We start from the raw sequence: 21,563 nt of genomic DNA on the forward strand, positions 1-21,563 counted from the left end.
AGGTGGGGGTCTCCCAAATTACATGCTGAACAAACTCCCAGGTGCTGCTGATGCTTCTGGTCCCTAATCATATGCCGAGACCTACTGCTCTAAATCACTGAGGACATTGCATCTTGCAGAGATGATGGAATGTGTATCTCTGATTGTGCCTTCCAATTACCACCTCATTTTCCCCAGCTGGGGCACAATGAGCCCATCAGGATTTACTGTACCAAAAAAAAAAAAAGAAAATCTACTTGTTCTTGTAAAGGCTATGCATTTCTCAGAAAGAACTTTTGCTAAGAAAATAATGGGAAAAAAAGTCAATTAGATGGAAGCGAGGCAAATGGAATTTATTAGACCATTCCTTTCTACTTCATTTGTCTGTCTTTGATGTTACCCACTTCAGAGTAAATAAATAAGTAAAATTTAAAATAAGTGAAAAGATACAACAGAAACTTGAAAAGGACAAATGTCCCAAACAGAGGAATCGAGACCGAACAGTCCCAAATCCCAAGACTGCTAAGGGGTTGCTGCTATGGAATTAAACTATTTTAGCAAGGCAATCACACATCAGAGTAGCAAAGCAATACCCTGCCTTGTTGGCTTCTCAGCCAGGAAGTCACACTAAGACCAGTATTAAAGGTCCTCCAAATGGTGCCCAACTGCAACATTCAAAGGTCATAAGATGCAACAGCTTGAAACGTTCCTATGGAGCCATTCTCTCCTCCTGGCCCGGGTGTCTGAGTATGTGTCCTGTTCTCAGGGTGCTGTTTTTAGTGTTCCCAGCAGGCCTTGCTCCTTCCCGTGGCATCATGATCTAGGGAGGCAACTCTTCTTAAATGTGTAGGATTCCCATGGGGTTTGCTTTGGGATATGCTTTCCTCTTTGTTTCAGAACCACTGGAGGACACATCATTAATGAGAATCAGGTACCGTGGCCAGCAAGGTAAGTCACCTTGAAAGGCTCCCTGAATTAGGAGCAACTTCCTTCCAACTCTGTCCCTGGCTGCTCTGGAGCCTTGGTGAACTTCTCTCCACCCTCATTTTCCCTATCAGTAGGTACAGGGAGGAACTGTGATGGGATCATGGTTAAGGTTTCCTGCAACCCACAGAGTGACAGATTACTTCCCACCTGGGCAAGAGCCCTCATCAAGGAGTCTGCCAAGAGAAAGTGTTCCAGGTGAGTCTCCAACATGGCTTTGAATCAAAATATTATGTCAAGCTGCTGGGACATCCGTAATGTAATATATTTTCAGTTGGAACCAGAACTGATATGTATTCTTTTTGTCTTCTCTAAACAATCCGGGTAGAAAATTTTTATCATACAAAGTAAAAGGGAATAAACGTTTTTATGATTAAAATGTTTGTATTAGCAAGAAAAATTTATATTTTGGACACCAATTATTGTAGACCCCTTTAGATTTAATTTTACTTGGCCTCTACTCAGACAAAATCTTTATATAATTATTGATTTGAAAACAGTGCCAAACCCCAAAATCTCCAACTACTAATTTATCAAATACTTCCAGAAAGCTTACTCTGAGCCTGGCACCGTCCTGTACATTGCAATAGACAAGACAATCAAATTTCTCGACTTCCTGGGGCTGACCCATTTTCCGGTGGGAGATGAACAATTTTTTTAAAAATGAGGAATAAAAAAATCAATACAATATTGCTAAGTTTCATTGCAAAAATCTAAAACGGAGGGACATGATAGAAAGTGACTGGTGGCTTCTTTAGATGGGGTGGTTTTCAGGGTCAAGCTATCTAAGGAAGTAGCATTCATGCAGTGATCTGAGGAACAGAGAGCCAAACACACTGGGGATGGGGAAGTATCCTGGGATGTAGGAATGATTAGCACAGAAATCTCTTTAGGTAACATAAGCCTGGCATGTCTGGAGGGACAGAGGACCAGTATGTGTGGAGTTAGTGGGTAAAGGGCAGAGAAGAGGGAGAAAGGATGGAGAAAAGATAAGGAAGATGTGCTAGGGTGTTCTGGAGCATGCAAAGATAGAGGAGTCTGGTTGGTGATGTGTTTCCCTTCAGTGATGCATTTAAACATCTGCAACAGAGACCTGGAGCACTGAGTGGGAGCACCTAAAACGGCATTTATATGCACACTAGAAGCCCTGTTCAATAGAACAATTGTGAAACACTCAGGACACAGGATGAAATAAATGGAATTAAAAATCAAACTTTCAGAGAATGTAAGACACCATAGGTGCAGCCTCATGACAGAATAATGGAGAAATATATTTTATTATTTGTGAAGGCAGGGCTGTATGTATGCAAGGCTGTGTGGATCCATTAGAATCGAAACTCCAGGAGAGGAAACTTGTTAGATTTGCTCTTTACACTATATTCCCAGCATCTAAAACAGTGCTTGGCACTTACTAGGAGTTTAAAGAAAAGTCACCAAATGAATGAATAAGTAAATAGATATATATATTCATGTATGCATACATACATTCATATATTTGCATACAAATAACCAAAGAAGGCAAATCAAGATGGCTTATGCTTATTGATGAATCATAATATTTCACAAAATTTTCTTTGTAGCAAGCATAATTTTTTCCATAATGTTAATTTTTTTCCATAAAGATTCTATTTTTTATATTTGAGAAGAAAGAACATTACTAAAACGTAAGGTGGCAACCAGTTGTGGTGTTGCACTCCTGTGATTCCATCTACTTGGGAGGTGGAGGCAAGAAGAACACAAGTTTGAGGCCAGCCTCAAACTTAGCAAGACCCCATCTCAAAGTACAAAACAAAAAGGGTTAGGCATGCACCTCAGTGACAAAGAGCCCCTGGGTTCATTCAATCCCCAGTACCAGAAAAAACAAGTTAATAAAATGACCTTACTTCCAATTTTTTTCAACCAATCAGCACACCCCACACACACACTCACACAGCATTTTAAAGTTTTGTGACTGTATCCAATAGTAATTTTTCTGGTATTGTTCTAAGGATAGAAAACAAGTTTCAGTTAGGGTCACTCAAACAGCTGGAGGTGGCTGTCTCCTATTCAGGAAAGGGAACAGTTCTGGGCCCTGGTCCAGGTAGAGGCAGCCCACGGGGGATCAGGTAGTAGCCACAGGAAGAAGTACTGGTGTGTGGGTTCTGAAAACTTACCACCTCTGTTCTTGAAGGGTCTAGTTAAAATCACCCCCAGAAACTTCCAGCATGATTCTGGGTCCATGATACTCTTTAAAAAGTGACTTTTAAATCCATAAGCTCAATAGATATTCTCAGATATTTTGTACCTAATAATGACCAGCAATCTAACTTTACTCCCCTAGAATTTTATAAAAGATTGCTTCACACCTTTCCTTCTCTCCACAAGCCTCCCCTAGCTCCTGCCCCTAGCTTCCCCTGCCAGCTCACATTTTATTGAGGAAATCAGATCAAGCAGTCAGGAGCACTCACTTCTAAGAGCACCTGCTCCTCAGCGCTTCGCTCATGCTCTGCCTCTTCCTGATACTAAGCACCAAGCGCCCCCATTTCCTGCCAGAGATCAGCCTGTCCCCTGGGCTGCGAAGTCTTCCTCCTCTTTACCTTCTCCAACAGTCTACCTCAAAAATTATCCATCTTGCTTCTGTATCATCGGATTCTCTCTCTCTGCCGTTGATCGCTTCCAGCTGCAAAACTCTCCAATAGCTCTTGTCTTACAAAACAAACAAAAAATGTACACACACATCCATCCATCCCAGTTCCCCTCCTGCTGTGCCTCATTTCACTGCTCAGAAAATGCTGTGCAGGGAGGAGTGGCTCTGAAGTCCCTGCCTCCACTCCACTCCACATCCTCCGTCTCCAATGAGGTCTCCATACCCAGCCCTACAGGCAGGGTCTCCAGGATGCTATCAATACCCAAGAGGGCAGGTCCAGGGGTCTCTTCCCTCATCTAGTCTTCCTCATAGGCCCCACAGTTTTCCACACACCTAAGTCCTTTCTCCTCCCTGGAACTCCTTTCCTCTGTGGCTGACTTCTCTGAACTTGACAGTGCCCAGAGGGCTCTAGGCTGAGCCCACTCCCCCACCTTCCCTGTGGTGACTCCTCTAGCCATCAGCTTGAAAGCACATTTGCACGGACGTGGCTGGCACACCTGTCTCTCTCCAGGCTGCTCAACGTGGCATGTATGGGAACTGCCTAGCTGACGTGTCCTCACAGGCACAGAATGAGCAGCTCAAATTCTTCAACACCGCGCTCTCAAACCTTCTATTCTAGGAAACAGCATACTGTTTGGCAAAAAGTCAGGAGTATCCTGGAATATTTCCTCGAGGCCCATATCATGATGCCCTGCTGTCTCACTCTCTAAAACACCCCTTCTAACCCTCCACATCCTGACAAGACAGGAGGCCCCCGCCATCTGCCTGGACCATCATCAGAAACTCCCAACATGTCCCTTTGCTATCCCTACAATCTGTTCTTGGGCAGCAGCCTTCACCGGCTTCTTCTCCCTGAGTTAGGCTTCCTAGAGCAAGGGCAAGAAAAAGAATCTAAGCCATTTTATAGCCTTTTTTAGTTTCTCAAACCAGTCGAAAAAAAATGGAAAAGTCATAAACTGCTAATGGTCTTATTGTTAAGAATCTCTGAGAACCTGAATCCTCTGGGTGACTGAGATAATATCGTTTTTCTTATTAACGGAGGAACTAGCCCCAAAAATCCCTGTGACAGGCACTCTGACCTAGATAATTCTCTTACTGGTTCCCCAAACATGAGGGAGCAGACAGGAAGGATTAGGCTTCGAGCTGAGAAGGCAACAGAAAGTTACTTAATGAGCAGCTGGTTCTATGTCCACAGGGGCCAAGACAAGGAATAATGGGCAAGAAGAATTCAGTTCATATACTTCTGAGGCTCTTCAGAAAATCTTAGTTTGGAATACTGAAATAGGCTGTCTAAATTGGCATTTATACCCTGACTCCACAGCAGCTTTTTTCCTCACGCCTTGATTGCCTAGCAGTATAGATTTCCATCTCTTTTAAGACAGGGGTTGAGCTTTTCTCTTTTACAGGTATATTTATCACCTGTCTTTGGGGGCAATTTCCTTATTCATTCATAAAGGATCCAGTAAATAAAGGCATTAGCCCTCTATCATGCATTTTTTTTTTTTTTTACTTTGTGTCTGGAATTCATTCCAATCATAAAGGTTTGAGAGGGTGTTGTTTTTTTTTTTTTTTTAAGTTTTTTTTGGTAGTCAAATTTATTGATCTTTTTCTTTATGACTTCTGGGCTTCATGCCCTATTTGGAAAGGTTCTCTCCACTCTAAGCCCAAAAAATAGATGCATTGTGAGGACTTTTTAAAACAAAAATTTCAGCAGGGCACAGTGGTGCACGCCTGTAATTCTAGCCGCTAAGGAGGAGGCTGAGGCAAGAGGATAGTGAGTTCAAAGCCAGCCTCAGCAATGGCGAGGCACTAAGCAACTCAGTGAGATCCTGTCTCTAAATAAAATACAAAAAAGGGCTGGGGATGTGGCTCAGTGTTTGAGTGTCCCTGAGTTCAATCCCTGGTACCCCCCCCCCCCAAAACAAAATTAGAAAGTGAAAACAACGCTCTGGTAATACAAACAGCTACCAAAACCTGTTTAAAAATATGTCTCAGATTTGACTTCCATAGTTGTAATCACAGCAGCGAAGGAGACAGAGACATGGCTCAGCTGCCCAGTTCAAAGCTCCCCAGCTCTGAACTGCTTGAAGCGTACACACATATGCACACATTCCACAGATGTGGTCCTATCTATAGTTTTATGATACTGTGGAGACGGATAAAGATAGGATGCCAGAAAGATACGTGCTTAGGATGGTCACTTGAGAGGATGGCCAGTGCAGCAAAGGATCACCAGCCAAGTGCAAGGGCTTTCACGAGAAAAATAGTACAAGTCATTCATTTAGATCTTTTTGTATTAACACTCTACTTCCTTAAGAAAAAACTGTTCTGTGATAGAGTGACCAAAAAAAAAAAACAGACCACTTTTTCAAAGTCGACGTAAAATAGCACAGCTACACTTTGCCAAAGAATGGAGCTTGTACATCTGTGTGAATGTGTTGGTGTGAATGTGTGTGGTGTGTGTGTGTGTGTGTGTGTGTGTGTGTGTTCTTATCTAGGTGCAGGAAGAGTTCAACTGTGGCAGATGTAGGGACTTTAAAAACTAGTATAATGCACATCTACTGGTTTCCTTATGACACTCTAACACTGCCTAACAAATTTGATGGAGTCGGTTTTTAAAAGTAGATTCTTATTGTGCGTGTAAAAAGTGAAAGAGCATTTGTGACTTATATTTTTCATGCAATTATACACTAAATAATTTAAAAATCTACTAGTAATAAATGAAGTTTACAGAATCCAAGTAACTTTCTATAGAGTAATTCTCAGTTCTAGACTCTGTGACCACAGCCACACCACAAGGCAACCGGTCTAAGTGCAGAATTCTGGGCCCCATTCTTAGACCTCCTAACACAGCCTCCCTGTCAAGGGCCAGATATGAGCATTTAAAAAAATAATATATATATTATTTTTTAAAATGCTCATATCTAGTCCTAATATATATATTAGTTGTAGTTGGATAAAATGCCTTTATTTTATTTATTTTTATGTGGTGCTGAGGATTGAACCCAGTGCCTCCCATGTACTAGATGAGAGCTCTACCACTGAACCACAACCCCCAGCCCCTAGATATGAGCATTTTTAAAGTTCCACCACTGATGCAGGTTTGGGGCACTGCCCTAGGAAATGCAAACCAGTCTTATATAAGTAGACTCCCATTGTTAGGTAGCACTTAATAATCAGCAGTGGAACACAAAACCAATAACAAAGCAGGGTCATGGGTTTCTTTGAATTGCCTTTAATGAATAATTGAGTAACCTGTAGAAAAAAACCACAGGTGTACTAACCCTAAGGATAAACAGGTGGAAACAAACACAATCAATGAAGAAATACATCAAGGAGGAAAGATCTACTGGAATCACTGTATACTTAAGATTTATGGCTGTAAGTTTCTTAATGTATTTCAGAAAGAAGATTAGTAGTGCTGAACAAGGACAAAGTTTATTGGGTCACTGGCCCCAGCACCTGCATTAACATAGAATTCAGGTATAGAAAACACCCATCATCACCATGGGATGGTCACCATGATGATTCCAGAAAGGACCATCTAGGGTCAAAAATTCCCCCACCTGGGGATGATAATACCAAAGATAGTAGAATGAATCAGACATAACTTTCCTATGCTCATATATGCATATATGACTAGTGTTACTGCGCATCATGTACAACCACAAGAATGAGAAGTTATACTCCATGCATGTATTAAATGTCAAAATACATTCTACTGTCATGTATAACTAAAAATAAATAAAATAAAAGAAGAAAAAAATCCCCCAACCAATGTGACAGAGGACTTAAAACATCAGATTAGTAAAGACTGCAGAAGATAGACCCCAGTTCTCACAGCAAACATAAAACAGTGATAAATTTAAAAGTGGCATTAACTTTCCTTTGTCTTTGTCTGCTCAGAGACAGCCCACCCTCTTTCTCTCCTGAGAGCGTTCTTTGCTGTCACTTATGATGAAAATTCTCTTCCTTGGCTTTTTATGTCTGACCTTAAATTTTCTTTTGTTAGGACATAAGAACCAAGGCTTGGAGCCTTGCTGCCCATGCTCCTGTGACATCATTCTGTAAAACAGTACCTTGCACACTGACTTTCACCTCGGTCCATGTATTGAGGGGAGACTGAGGATCATCCTCTGAAGATCACAAATTCCACTGTGTCCCTGATGACAAGTCATGTCATGATCTTAAAATGTTCACTTTAGGGATGCTGAAGACTTCACCCAATACCTAAACTTCCTTACAAGAGTGACTTAGATTGTGGGGATTTTGTTCATGTACTCATGACAATAAAAGAGAACTGACTCCTTCTTTGGCTTAGAGAAGGCCTACATGAAAAGCTGAGTCTTTCTGATACTAAGGTGAAATAAAAGACAAGGTATACTCCTGCTGCTTGGCAAGCAGATGATTAACCTAGGATATACAGGAACTACAAAAACCAAATAAAATAATCATATCTTTAAAGGTCAAGGTAACATTAATTTGTGCTGAATCAAGAATGCCAGCATGAAATTGAACAAAAATGGCTCAGGTCTCATTATGTAGCCACTAGAAAAATAGACAAACTATAATCTCCATTAATTGGCAGGAGGCATCACAAGGTGGCTCTGCCAGCTCCAGCCATGCAGTCCATTGAGCTCATTGCTGTGCTAAGAATTCAGGATGTTATGGGGTAAAATGTTTAAGAGTTTTTAAGCCTCTCTAATGTAATTTTCAACAAGAAGAATTTGTGGTAGTTCCAGTACCCACAGTCTAATTCTAGCCAGATGCTTTTCCCAATTTTTAAATTTATTTTTAGCCGACCACATGGCTTCAGTGGAAACTGAAAACTATAGTCAGACACAGTTTTCATCACATACACAGTGTGAAAATAGTAACACTTGGTGTGTTTCTGTGTAGATTTTTTTTTTTTTTTTTAGGAAAGCCATAAAATGCACTGTGAAATAATGTAGTTTAAATATGCTGATGTTACTATCCAGAGTCTCTCCCAGGAAGTCAGAAAGATCAAGATAAGCAACACAATCAGCTACCATCATCTAAATACACTGCAGCATCTTGTTCAGCATCTTTTATTCAGAGACTTTCAAGTGTTCTATATAGAATCAATGGTCAATGGCACAGCATAAGTGGCTTGAACTGCATTTTTATGAATTGTCATAAGAACTGACCAAAGCTGAGAAATGTTTAAATTCTCTTTTCACTCAATATCTCCACCTCTCTCTCTCTCTCTCTCTCTCTCTCTCTCTCTCTCACACACACACACACACACACACACACACCCTCTGACTCAGAAGGGAATTAACAAGCTTTGGTTTTGTTTTGCTTGTGAGAAAATGGGTGAAACCAATCATGACAGCTCAGTTATCCCATCCATCATATAAGAAGTGTTAAATGACCCGGAAGCTCAAACTTCAAGGCTTCACAATCAATTTACTTTCTCTTACCCTGGAAGGAAATCTTCCTCTTCTACAATGGGAAATATGGAGGGGGCATCCCTGCCAATGCAGAATCTGCATGTGAAGACTTTCCAGAGCCTTTTTGTTATGCACTAAAGTCACCCTCCAAAATCAGTCCCCCCAAATCAAAAACAACCTGAGGTAAAGAGTATATTAGGAAGAATTGAACTAAGATCAACTTACTGGAGATGTAGTTAACCGAAGGATAGTGCCATTCTTTATTTCATTGCGATTCTGGAAAAGAAAAAAAAAAAAAAAGACAGCCTTGGTCAATGTTCAAATAGAAGCTCAGTGAAGAAGAAACAAAGCCAGGTCTAAGGTTGTGGCTCAGTGATAGAGCGCTTGCCTAGCATGTGTGAGGCACTGGCTTCGATTATCAGTGCCACATATAACTGAGTAAAATAAAGGTCCATCAAAAACTAAAATATAGAAGAAGAAGGAGGAGAAGGAGGAGGAGGAGGAGGAGGAGGAGGAGGAGAAGTAAAGCCAAATACAGCCTAGTATCCACACTAGATAATAAATTGAGTGTAATTATTTATTTATTTTTTTTTTGGAGGGGGAGACAAGCATAGTGTACTGGGATTGAACCTAGGGATGCTTAACAACTGAGCCACATCACAAGCCCTTTTTTGTTTTTTTTTTATTTTGGAATAGGGTCTCACTAAGTTACTTTAGGACCTTGCTAAGTTGCTGAGACTGGCTTTGAACTTTTTGATCTTTGTGCCTCAGCCTCCTGAGCCACTGGGATTATAAGCATGTGTCACCATGCCCGGCAATAATAAGCATTTTTTTATTCACTTTATTCTCACTTCAATAATTTTTAATTAATTTTAAAAAGAATTTTAACCAGGGTTCCAGATGTGTTGACTTTATATCAAGTCACAGATAATGTTCAGCACAGGGTAAGTGACCTAAAGAACAGGAATAAGGGACCCAAGAACAGCAAACAAAAAAGAAATAATTTTAAAGTTTCTTCAGGGAATATGACCTAGCAATTCTACTCCTATATCTATATTTGAAAATTCTGAAAACACATATCCACACAAAAACTTGTATACTAATGTTCATAGAAACACTATTCACACTAGGCCATATGTGGAAACAAACCACATGTCCATCAACTGGTGAACAGATAAATAAAAGTGGTCTATTGAGTCAATGGGAAATTATTAGGTCATGAAGAGAAATGAAGTATTGATATAGGCTATAACATGGATGAACCTTGAAAACAACAAACGTAAGAAGCCAGACACAAAAGGACACATTTCATATGATTTCATTTATAGAAAATGTCCAGAACAGGCAAATCTATAGAAACAGGAAGCAGATTATAGATGCCAGGGAATAGGGGAGAGGAATCTCAGAGGGTCACTGCTAATGGGTATAGAGTTTCTTTCCAGGGTGATGAAAATGTTCTACTATTAATTGTAGTGATAGCTGTACAACTCCATGAATATACTAAAAACTACCAAATTAAACAACTTTAAAAAGTGCCATTTGACCCAGTTATCTCACTCCTCGGTTTATACCCAAAGGACTTAAAATCAGTATATTACAATGACGCAGCCACATCAATATTTACAGCCAGTCAATTCACAATAACTAAGCTATGGAACAAACCTAGGTACCCTTCAACAGATGAATGGATAAAGACAATGTGAGATACACACACACACACACACACACACACACACACACACAATGGAATATTACTCAGCCTTAAAGAAAAATGAAATTATGGCATTTGCAGGTAAATGGATGGAACTGGAGACTATCATGCTAAACAATATAAGCCAATCCCCCCAAAACAAAGGCCCAGTGTTTTCTCTGATGTGCACATGCTAACTCACAATAAGGGCAGAAGAGCTAGGGAAGAATAGAGTTACCTTAGATTAGGTAGAGGGGAGTGAATGGAAGAGGGGGGTCTGAGGATAGGAAGAACAGTAGAATGAATCAGACATTATTACCCTATGTACATATATGACTACACAAATGGTGGGGTTCTACATCATAAACAACCAGAAAAATGAGAAATTATACTCCATTTATGCATGATGTATCATAGAGCATTCTACAGTCATGTATAACTAATTAAAACAAATTTTAAAAAAGAAAAAAAGTGCAATTTGGTACATTAAGTATATCTCAATAAAGCTGTTAATTTCTTAAAGTTTAGAAGCCCCGTTTGTTAACATTTGCTGGTTCCTTCTGCATGTGGAGCAGATCCCAAGTCAGTCTGCCTGCACTTGGCAAGTAAATCGAGGTGAGCATGTTGAAGCCAGGACTCTGCATCTTCGGCACCAAAACAGAATTACACTGGCAGTTTCATGTCCTTCCACCAGAGTCCTCCCCATGCTCGACTCCAGGAGGTGGCCTGCCAGGACCCAACCTGGCTGCATCCCCCACAAGAAGCCCTGAGGCCGGGAGGTGCACAGAGGACCTTGAGGATGCTCTCCTGCATCAAGAAAAGACACAAGCTGGAATTCGCTCAGGAAGCAGCAGATACAGAAGGTGGTGGCAAATTACTTGAGATGTCAAAGGTATCCCTTGCTTCCTCTGCCAATTCTGACTATTTACAATAAATTTTTACTTTCTTCACTGGGAATAGAACCCCAGTGGTGTTCTACCACTGAGTTCCATCCCCAGCCTTTATCATTGTTTATACTGAGACAGAAGCCCTCTGAATTTCTGAGGCTGGCCTTGAACTTGCAATCCTCCTCCTCAAGCTTCCAAGTACCTGGGACTACAGGCATGAGCTACAGTGTCCAGGTGGATAATGAATTTTCTAAAATGAACTATCTGAAAGGGGGCAGCCTTCGGGCCAGTCATCCCTCCCAAAGAAAACCACATCTGAAGGTTTCACACCAAGTGCAGGCGGGACTGAAACCCAACCCTGCTGAATGAAACCCCTATGGGAACTGCAATCTAAGGCATCCCTGACACAATGGGCTACCTCTGAGTGAGCTTGCACCTAATAACCTCAAGTGTGCTGAATGGTCACTAGGCAGGGGGGCTCAGGATGGCAAAATAAATTCAGGTCATTTGTAAAATCCCTTCCACTCTAAAATTCTATGACTCTAATAAGAGAACTGAAGAGGATGGCAAACACTAATTAAGGAAAATTAGGGAAGCTGAACACATCACATACCTCTTCCTTGCTCAGCTTCTAAACAAACAGAAATTCAGGAGCCAGAAGCCAGAGAACTAAAACAGCCTCTTGATTAGTGATTACAGAGAGCAAGCCTGGGAACCTGCAGACTAGCAAAATGAACCCTCAGGTGTGCTTCACCTGGTAAGTCAAGGCAAGTTCCTTCCCAAGGAGAGAAGGAAAAAGTGTATTCTTCCCTAATTTTCTAAACAAGTAGTGAAAGAGGCCAGGAGATAATTTAGAGATCATCTCTTGTCATGAAAATCTGGAGTAGTGGGTGAAGCATCCCTGATAACAGCATTAAACTAATCATTTCTTGAAAGGCACCAGGCTGAGGGTTTTTGTTTTTAGTGCTTATTTAACCACCAAAATAGCTCTTAGCCCCATTTTAAAGACCCAAAACCAAAGCTGCTAAGTAATTTATTTGTCCAACATCATGGACAAGACCAAAAGCCCAGGTCACCAGAAGCTGTGCTCTATCTACCTAGAGAAGAAAAAAAGATTCAGATATTGTATCCTTACTGGGTAATAGTCAGTTAATGTTCTTGAAAGGGAAGAGGGAAGAATGCAGTTAATTCATGCTCTGCAGATTCCTAGGGCTTGCCTGCCAAGTCCAGGAGTATATACAGGGTCCTGGGAAGGAGTAGGACAAGGGTGGAATTAAGCAGGTACATTCAGGCACTCCTGCTTTCTGGAACCCAAGTAAGACTGCTTTGAAGAAAGGACCTTAAAGATTATTTGTTTGTTTAAAATCAAAGCAGGATATTTATATTAAAGGAATGCAGGAGGCATTAAACAAGATACAATAAAAAGCTCGTAACTCTCATATATCTGGGTTACCAAGACAAAAGCAGAGATGACTGCAATCTAAATGCAAAGGTATGTGACCACTGAAACTTCACTGGAGTTCTCTTTGAAATGGCTAATTGAATTCTTTGGGGGTGATTCAGTTTTTAAATGCCTATGGCACTATTTCTACATTTGTGTCATACTTGTTTCATATTATTTTGTTTCCCATACTGACTTAAAATCTTTTAAAAAGTCAGGGATTCCCACAATGCATTCCTCTGGGTGCATATCACCTCCATAATAATGCTTTAGTAGTTATAATCAGTCCTAATAAACAAGCCTAAATTCCAAAAAATAATAAAATAAAATCAGGCCAAGCATGTTGGCATTCACCTGTCATCCCAGCAAATTCGGAAGCTGAGGCAGGAGGATTTTAAGTTTGAAGCCAGCCTCAGCAATTTAGTGAGACCCTCAGCAATTTAGCAAGACCCTGTCTCAAAATAAAACATAAAAAGGGCCATGGATGTAGCTCTGTGGTAAAGCACCCCAGGTTCAATCCCAAGTACCAAAATTCATAAAAATAGATAAAATCAAAGCATATTAAAAGCACTGATTGCTAGAGCTTCCTGCCTTGAAGCAGCTGGGCAGACTCAGTGCAAGCTACTTAACTGACCTGACCTAATGTTTCCTCCTCCCTAAACTGGGGTGAACAATTCATTCTTTGGAGAGTGTAGTAGGAACAAGAGGTGCCATATGTGCTGGGCCTGTCCTGGGAAGGTTGAAGAGTGACATCTGCTTTTCCAGGGGGTGGGGCTCTCCTCCCCTGGCTGGGCCTTCTCAGTCAGCAGTCCATTCACCTTCTCTTCCTTCCTCTCCCCCATTTTGAAATCAGTGTTTTGTATTCTGGAATAAAAGGAGATTTGCAGAAGAGCTATCTTTTTATCTCATATTTTTATTTAGAAAGAGCTAAGCTTCAGGTCCCACGAGAATGTAGACAAACTCAGAAAGGCAATGGCGGGCTCTGCTTTGGAGACTAAGCCCTAGTGGTAAGTAGAGGGGATGGAACCTCTCTGTGTGTGGATGACACCATTCGCTCTGTAATGAAGAATATCAACTGTTTTTACTGCAAGATTCTTTTAATCCCTCATCTCAAATTCCCTACCTGGGAATGCAAACCTTTTTAACCAAGGAAAAATCTCCCTGATGCTGTAATTTCATAAATTCTACCCAACCAGCCCACAGCATGCCTAAGAGTGATGTGACTGACAGGACTGGACAAAAAAGTCACTTTTATATGGAGACCTGGTACAGGTGGCATGGCTCCCCTCTGGCCCAGCTTCCTCTTGTGGAAAACAGGATAATGCCTACTTCCTGAGGTTATTATGAGGACCCAAGATAATCCATTTAGAGTGCTTAGAACGAACGTGCAAATGTTCTCAGGGAAAAGAAAAAAGTTAGCTGTTTGTTATTAAGCATCAAAATAACATCCCAAATGTATATTGCTGTACCTTTATGTGTTTTCCACTAGTCTTTGCATATCTTCTATTTAAAAAACAAAAAATAGTGTGATCTATATTACCTTAAGACCAGTAGCACACATCCAACAGAATAATAAATGTTAACAAATGTTTGCCTCTTCTGTAATCAAAACAGCATGTCTAGGGAGGAATTCTGCCTCAGAGCTGCTTCACATCAGAGGCTGGGCACCTGTCACTCACTCTTTCATCCTACCCAGCCTTCCACATCTGTTTCAGAGAAGCATTCCTTGATGCAATCCTCCAAGTATTGTATTGTAGAGCTGTGTGTGTGTGTGTGTGCGTGTGTGTGTGTGTGTGTGTGTGTGTGTGTGTGATTTTACTTATTTATCTTGTTTACTGGCCATCTTCCTCCATCTCTAGAATGTCACCTCCATGAGAGCGGACAGTATATCACTACTATATCACTTTGTATCAAGAACAGAGTTTGTATGGCCTGACATTTGGCTAGCACTCAGTAAATATTTATGGAATAAATGCCCTCATTTAGTGCAAGGAGCGGTTAGGAAAGACAGTGGAATGAGACGGACATTATTACCCTATATACATGTAGGATTACCCTACCAGTGTGAATCTGCACCATATGCAGCCAGAGGAAGGCTCCATTTGTGTACAACGTGTCAAAATGCATTCACTGTCATGTGTAACTAATTAGAACAATTTTTTTTTAAATGCATTCATCTACTATATGCCAGGCATAGATGAAGCACTGGGTCAAATACAAAATTAAATAGGACTAATTCTTGCCCTCTAGAAATTTAATAAAGTAAGAGAGAATAACATAATAATTATACTTGGGCTATGAAAAAGTTAGGGTAAAGTATTATGTGAGGGTGACAGGTGATGTTTCAGTACAAATGCGTGATGGGGAGAGGGGAAGAGGGAGAAACTGAACAAATGCTTTTAGTGCAGGTAACACTCAAGAAGACCCTCTCAGCACCAGTGGAATTTCCCAGGGAAGAGGAGAAAACAGTGACATCCAAAGTTCTAAAGCATGAGAAGACATCTTCACAAAACAGAGGGAAGTCCTATGCCGTCACTTTGAACCAAGGATGAGTGAAGAATAGGAAGATGTGACATAAGACAGGTGACTGACCTTCAGCCATTTTTTTAAAAAGGGACAGAAATAAATGGGGTACGATTCTAGCCTTGATATGGTGCTATGAATCTGTCCCCTGAAAAAGCCAGTTTGGCAATATGGTGGCCATATCCATTCATAGTAATAAGGGGAACCACAAGGCCCATGCTTTGGGAACCAGAGTGTCAGGTCCTGCTTCATTCAGGAGTCCAGAGCATCTGGGCTGAGAACCAGACACCATCTACCCCAGCCTCATGCTCAGCTGGATACTGAGACCCAAACTCTACAGTCTACAAAACAGCACCGTGTGCACTTTCTCTGACTTTGGTCGTACAACTTTATTCTTCCAGGAGTCTGCTGCCTAGGCAAATGCCACAACTGCTCATTGCAGAAACTTCCTGAAAGATCTGGAAACTCAAATGAAAAATATTAACTGTTTTTACTCCAAGATTCTTTTAATCCCTCATCTCAAAATTCTCCGCTGTTTCCACCAATCCTAGACTCTAGTGTCATGAGCCACACAAACTTTAAAAGGCCCACTGAATCAAACTTTTAATTCTCCATAGAGTCAACCTTCTATAGTGGGCTTTGTTTCTGTTTTGTTTGTCTGTGATAATGTGTCAACTTGACTTGGCTACAGCAGTCCCAAGTTATTTGAACAAACACTAGTCTTGATGTTGCTATGAAGGTATTTTGCAGATCTAATTAATCTAAATCTGCTGATTTTTAGGAGAGTACTCCTAGATCATCTAGATGGGTCTGATTCAGTAAGTTGAAAGGGTTTAAAAACAGGCTGAGGGCTCCTTGAAGAGGAGAACATTCTGTGGGTAGATAGCAGATTTACTCAGTAGCCCAGAGTTCCAGCCTGCTTGATGAATTTCAGATTTTCATGCCCAGCCTTCATAATCACGAGGCGATAAATCTCTGGCAATAAATCTCTCCCTATACAACTACCATGGCTTCAGCCTCTCTAGTTGAACCCTGACTTACATACCTCTGCCCCCAAGTCATGCCCACAGCTTTGCATGATGGTTCTCTCCCTTCTCAACTGCCTGTGTTGGTGATACCCAGGGAGCCAGATGTCTCAGGGCTAATCCAAGCAGCAACAACTAAGCCAGGGTTGCTTTCCCAGGCTGAACAAGGGACATCATTAAATGACATATACCAGTGTGTGGGTGAAAGAAAGAAACCAATGAGTCAATACTACCCTCCTACTGCAGAGAGGGGTTCTATAAAAATGAAGAATGTGTCCATCAACTCACAATGCCAAGAAAGTGTCACATGTCCTCTTTTTGGAAAGTAGCCTTTAATTCTCCAATTCTGGTGATGATCTTGAGACTTCCCACTTCAGAACCGCAAGGGCAGTATTGGAATGCAGATTTCTAGGGCTCCCACTCTGCAGTCACTGAATCAGAGGTGTAGTACACTGCTTTTTCACTATGATCTTAAGTAATTCTGATGCACAATGAAGTTTAGAATAATCACAGTCTAACTCTTTGTATGCACAATAAGGGAAACAACCAAGAGTGAAAAGACAACCTGTGGAATGGGAGAAAATATCTACAAACGATATATTTGACAAGACGCTATTATCCAGAATACACAAGGAACAACAACAACAACAACAACAAAACTCAGTTGCAGAAAAACAAATAATCCTAATAATCCTATTAAAAGTGGGCAACAGACCTAAATACAGACATCTCAAAAGAAGATATCCAAATAGGAAGAAGCCTATGGAAAAATGATCATCATTACTTATCATCAGACAAAATGGAAATCAAAATCACAAAAGATATTACTTCAACCCAGTAAGAATGGCTATCATCAAAAAGACCAAAGATACCACATGCTGGTGAGGATGTGGAAAAAAGGGAACCCTTGTAAAACTATTGGTGGGAATATAAATCAGTACAGCCATCATGGAAAAGAATACAAAGTTTCCTCAAAAAATTAAAAACGCAATTGCTACACAATTACTCCAGCAATTCTACTCCTGGGTACATGCCCAAAGGAAATGAAATCAGTATGTTGGGGAGACATCTGTGCTCGTGTGCTTTCTGCGGCACTGTCTATTCACAGTAACCAAATAATGGAAACAATCTAAGTGCCCATCAACTAAGGAATGCATAAAGAAATGGCCGTCAGTGTACACAGTGGAATAGTATTAAGCCAAAAAAAGAAAGAATGAAATAATGTCAATTGCAGACAACAGGGACAGAACTGGAGATCATTACATTAAAGGAGAGAAGCCAGACATAGAAGAGAAGGACCGTGTGAGCTTACTCATGTGTGGAATCTAAAAACACTGATCGAAGGACCATGTGAGCTTACTCATGGTGTGGAATCTAAAAACACTGATCTCACAGATGCTGAGAGCAGAACGGTGGTTACCAGAGGCTGGGGAGTGTGGCAGGGAAGGAGGGAGGGACAGACAGGGAGAGGTGATCAATAGGTGCTGCATTACAATTAGACAGGAATTAGAAATTCTGGTGTGCTATTTATTGCACAGTAGGGTGGCTATGGATAACAATTACATACTGTATATTTCAGAAAACTAGAACAGATTTTGAATGTTTTCACAATAAAGAATTGACAGATATTTGGAGAGATAGACTTGTTTCCCCTGATTCAAACATCAAATGATGCACTGAAACATCACGTGGTATCCCATCGATACATACAACTTTTTATGTTTTTATTTATCAGTTAAAAAGCTAAGTATAACTTTAATTTTTTTTAAAAAATGAAACCTTTATGAGATTATCCAGCACACTGGAATTAAGTATTCTAAATTTCAAGGTAATCTGAGGCGAACAAAACTAACAACAGCTCTTCAAAAATGAATAGGAGAAAAGAAACAGAAAGAACATTTTCTGCAAGGAGATGTCCTGCTTGCACACAATGCCCGGGGAGAATGACAAGTGGCCTGGGAGTGCCAGCTAGAGCCTGCTGTCATATTTACTCACACCAACCGTTCCAGACTGTGCTAGCCCGACATTCACAGACATCTCGACGGGACGTCTTTGTGTTTCTTTATAGAACCAGCTCATCCACTCAGCCTCTGTGTGGGGACTGGATAATAAGACCCTGCAGAAAAATGTCATTGTTGTCATAGTTTTCACTCTGAAATGTATTTTCCTCAGTATGCCCACTTTCTACTTAGCCAGACAAATTAAGAAATATTGCCTGGACAAAAATTCAAGTTATGCTCCCCTTTCTGTCATTCAGCAAGGACAATTGAGGGTGGGGCAGGGGACACTTATGATCCCAGGGGTCCAGGATCTTAGGGGGCAGGCAGCTCCAGGTCCTTCTCCTTGACACAGACTCTCGTCCTCCTCCCTCCTTCCTGCCTATCTCTGTCTCTCTCTCCAGATGTGAGGTTCATCTCCAGATGTACTGCTGCAAAATACTGCAGTTCTTCAGGTTCATTACTTAATCATCACAAGCATTGATTTTGCAGATAAGCCTCATCCCTTCTGTCTGTTATGTGTCCACTGCTTGATCTTTACATCTTCAGGCTAATGAAACAATGCAGGGCAGTATATGATAACGCTGGTTGCTAGGCTACCGAGCAATGCCTCTAAACAGAGGACTATGGATCTGACATTTAAGAAGGTATGTTAAGAATACCCTAAAATAAAATCTTATCCCCCAATAGATGGTGGGGGGAGGTAGAAAGGAGACGGTGAGGAAGAAGAATATAGGAGAAAAGGTAGCCAACATATCGTAAATATCGTAACTGATATTTTCTGGTTTGCCCCAGAGTTGCTCATCATTAGGGACGATGTGCCTACCGCCCCATTATAGCTGTACCATTTCACCTCCACCTCCATTAATAGGAAGATTTGTGGTTTGACTTTTCTACTCATTTTTTTCATGCTCCTAACTGGATTCCATTCTCAGTTGTCAGGTTTTTTCCCTTTAATAGTTTTACTTGCACAGCTCTCAGATATGTTGTACCCAATTCCAAAAGCTGAAAATAAAAGAAGAATAAGACAGGTCTTAAGAGACGTATGTTAACGACCTATTTGTGGTCTAAAAACAGAGATGCTTAAGGTAAAGGATTGTTCCACAATGAATGGTTTGCTCTCTTTCAACCTGTAATAAGATCTGGGTCAGAAGGAGTGGGCATAGGAGGACAGCTCCCAGAAACCCAGGAGTCTAGCAAGATCCAGCAAGTCTGAGCAGGACATAAGGAGACTGCCTGTCCCCTTCGGTGTTTTAATCAAAAACCCGTAAAGATAAAGAACAATGTGTTTTTCTGGAGATGAACAAGCTTGCCTTAAAGGAACACTCACCATTCAATGTCCCCTATAGCTTAAAAAAAAAAAAAGGAAATGAAGAGGTCCCCTGTTAGAAAGTTATGTCACACAGCAGAAGCAAGCCAACACTACTTAAGCCTGCTGTCTAGGCCCAGGATCAAAAGCTCAGGGTAGAGCTTCAGTCACATCCAGGTTCCTCCATGATGAGATGCTGTTGAGTCTAATTTGTTAAACAGTGGTGGGAGGTAGTCATTTAGATAAGAGCATTACACTTGGCATTGAAGGAAGCACAGGTAGTCTCTTTGGGAACAGAAGCTGAGGGGGACAATTTTTGCATTGCACACAGTGCAAGGGCACCACCAAAGGCACAGTGTGAACAATGGATGAGATCACACAAGCATTCCATCCCTCTCTCCACAGGTGCTCTGCTGAGGAACCATGAGGCAGCAAGGATGCGGGCAGACAGTGGTCCAGTGGCCAGATGAGTACAGATGACAGGAAGAAAGGAAGCCCCAGGTTGGGCCACCTACCTTCCCATGTGACCTTGGGCAAGTCAACATTCTGGTTTCTTTATCAACAGAAAAGAGGCAAGGGGCCATGGTCAAAGGTCTATTGTCCTCTCTTCTCTTACTTTCAATACAATAAAAAAGGAAGGAACACTTAAGGTCCTTGAGCAAGATTACTGACATGGTGAAGGGGATGTTTACGGAAATAAGTCTGCCAGATGCAGTGGATTAGAGTCAGAGGGGAAGAAGTTGAGGCAAGTAAGCCAGGGGATGGAGGATTTGAGCCACACACCTCTGCCACCATGCTTGGCAATCACTATATCAGACTATAGGTTCCAACCTTAGAAATGCTGGATCTCAGCTCCCCTCAGCCCTAAAGTTATCCATCTTGGAGATAAAGCTGAGATCCAAAGCACCAACAAGTAGCAAGTTCTATGACAAAGATAAGGGCATTTCTTCCCATCAATAGCAGGTGTTCTAAATATATAATCATGTCATCAGCAAATAGGGATAGTTTGAGTACTTCTTTTCCTATTTGCACCCCTTTAATTCTTTCTTCTGTCTAATTGCTCTGGCTAGAGTTTCAAGGATGTGTTGAATAGAAGTGGCGACAGAGGGCATCCTGATCTTATTCCCGTTTTTAGAGGGAATGCTCTCAATTTTTCTCCATTCAAATAATATTGGCCTTGGGTTTAGCATATATAACTTTTACAATGTTGAAGTATGTTCCTAGTATTCCTAGAACTCATACATAAATTCAACAAAGTAGCAGGATATAAAATTAACACTGATAAATCAATTGAATTCCTATATATCAGTGATAATCAACTATAAGAGAAATTAGGAAAACTACCTCATTTACAACAGCCTTGAAAAATACAATATTTGGCAATCAATCTTACAAAAGAAATGAAAGACCTCTACAATGAAAATTACAGAACACTAAAGAAAGAAATTGAAGAAGACACTAGAAGATGGAAGGATCTCCCCATGTTCTCGGATAGGCAGAATTAATATTGTCAAAATGGCCATACTACCCAAAGTGTTATATAGATTTAATGTAATCCCTATTAAAATTCCAATGACATTCTTCATAGAAATAGAAAAAGCAGTCATGAAATCTATTTGGAAACATAAGAGACCAGAATAGCCAAAGCAATCTTCAGCAAGAAAAGTGTAGCAAGAGACATCACAATA

At 40.9% G+C, this 21,563-nt stretch overlaps 1 protein-coding gene across 2 annotated transcripts in view; it reads right to left on the reverse strand.

The window, feature by feature from the left end:
• The window catches only part of Elmo1 (engulfment and cell motility 1), a 557,729-nt gene that overhangs the window by 377,436 nt on the left and 158,730 nt on the right, over positions 1-21,563 (reverse strand). For both annotated transcript variants that reach the window (XM_027939610.3, XM_027939609.2), the window contains exon 5: positions 9,229-9,279. In XM_027939610.3, the coding sequence (XP_027795411.1) occupies positions 9,229-9,279 (51 nt within the window). The remainder of the gene's footprint in view (positions 1-9,228; positions 9,280-21,563) is intronic.

The sequence above is a fragment of the Marmota flaviventris genome, chromosome 1 (genome assembly GCF_047511675.1).
Source record: "Marmota flaviventris isolate mMarFla1 chromosome 1, mMarFla1.hap1, whole genome shotgun sequence".
NCBI classification, from domain to species: Eukaryota; Metazoa; Chordata; class Mammalia; order Rodentia; family Sciuridae; genus Marmota; species Marmota flaviventris.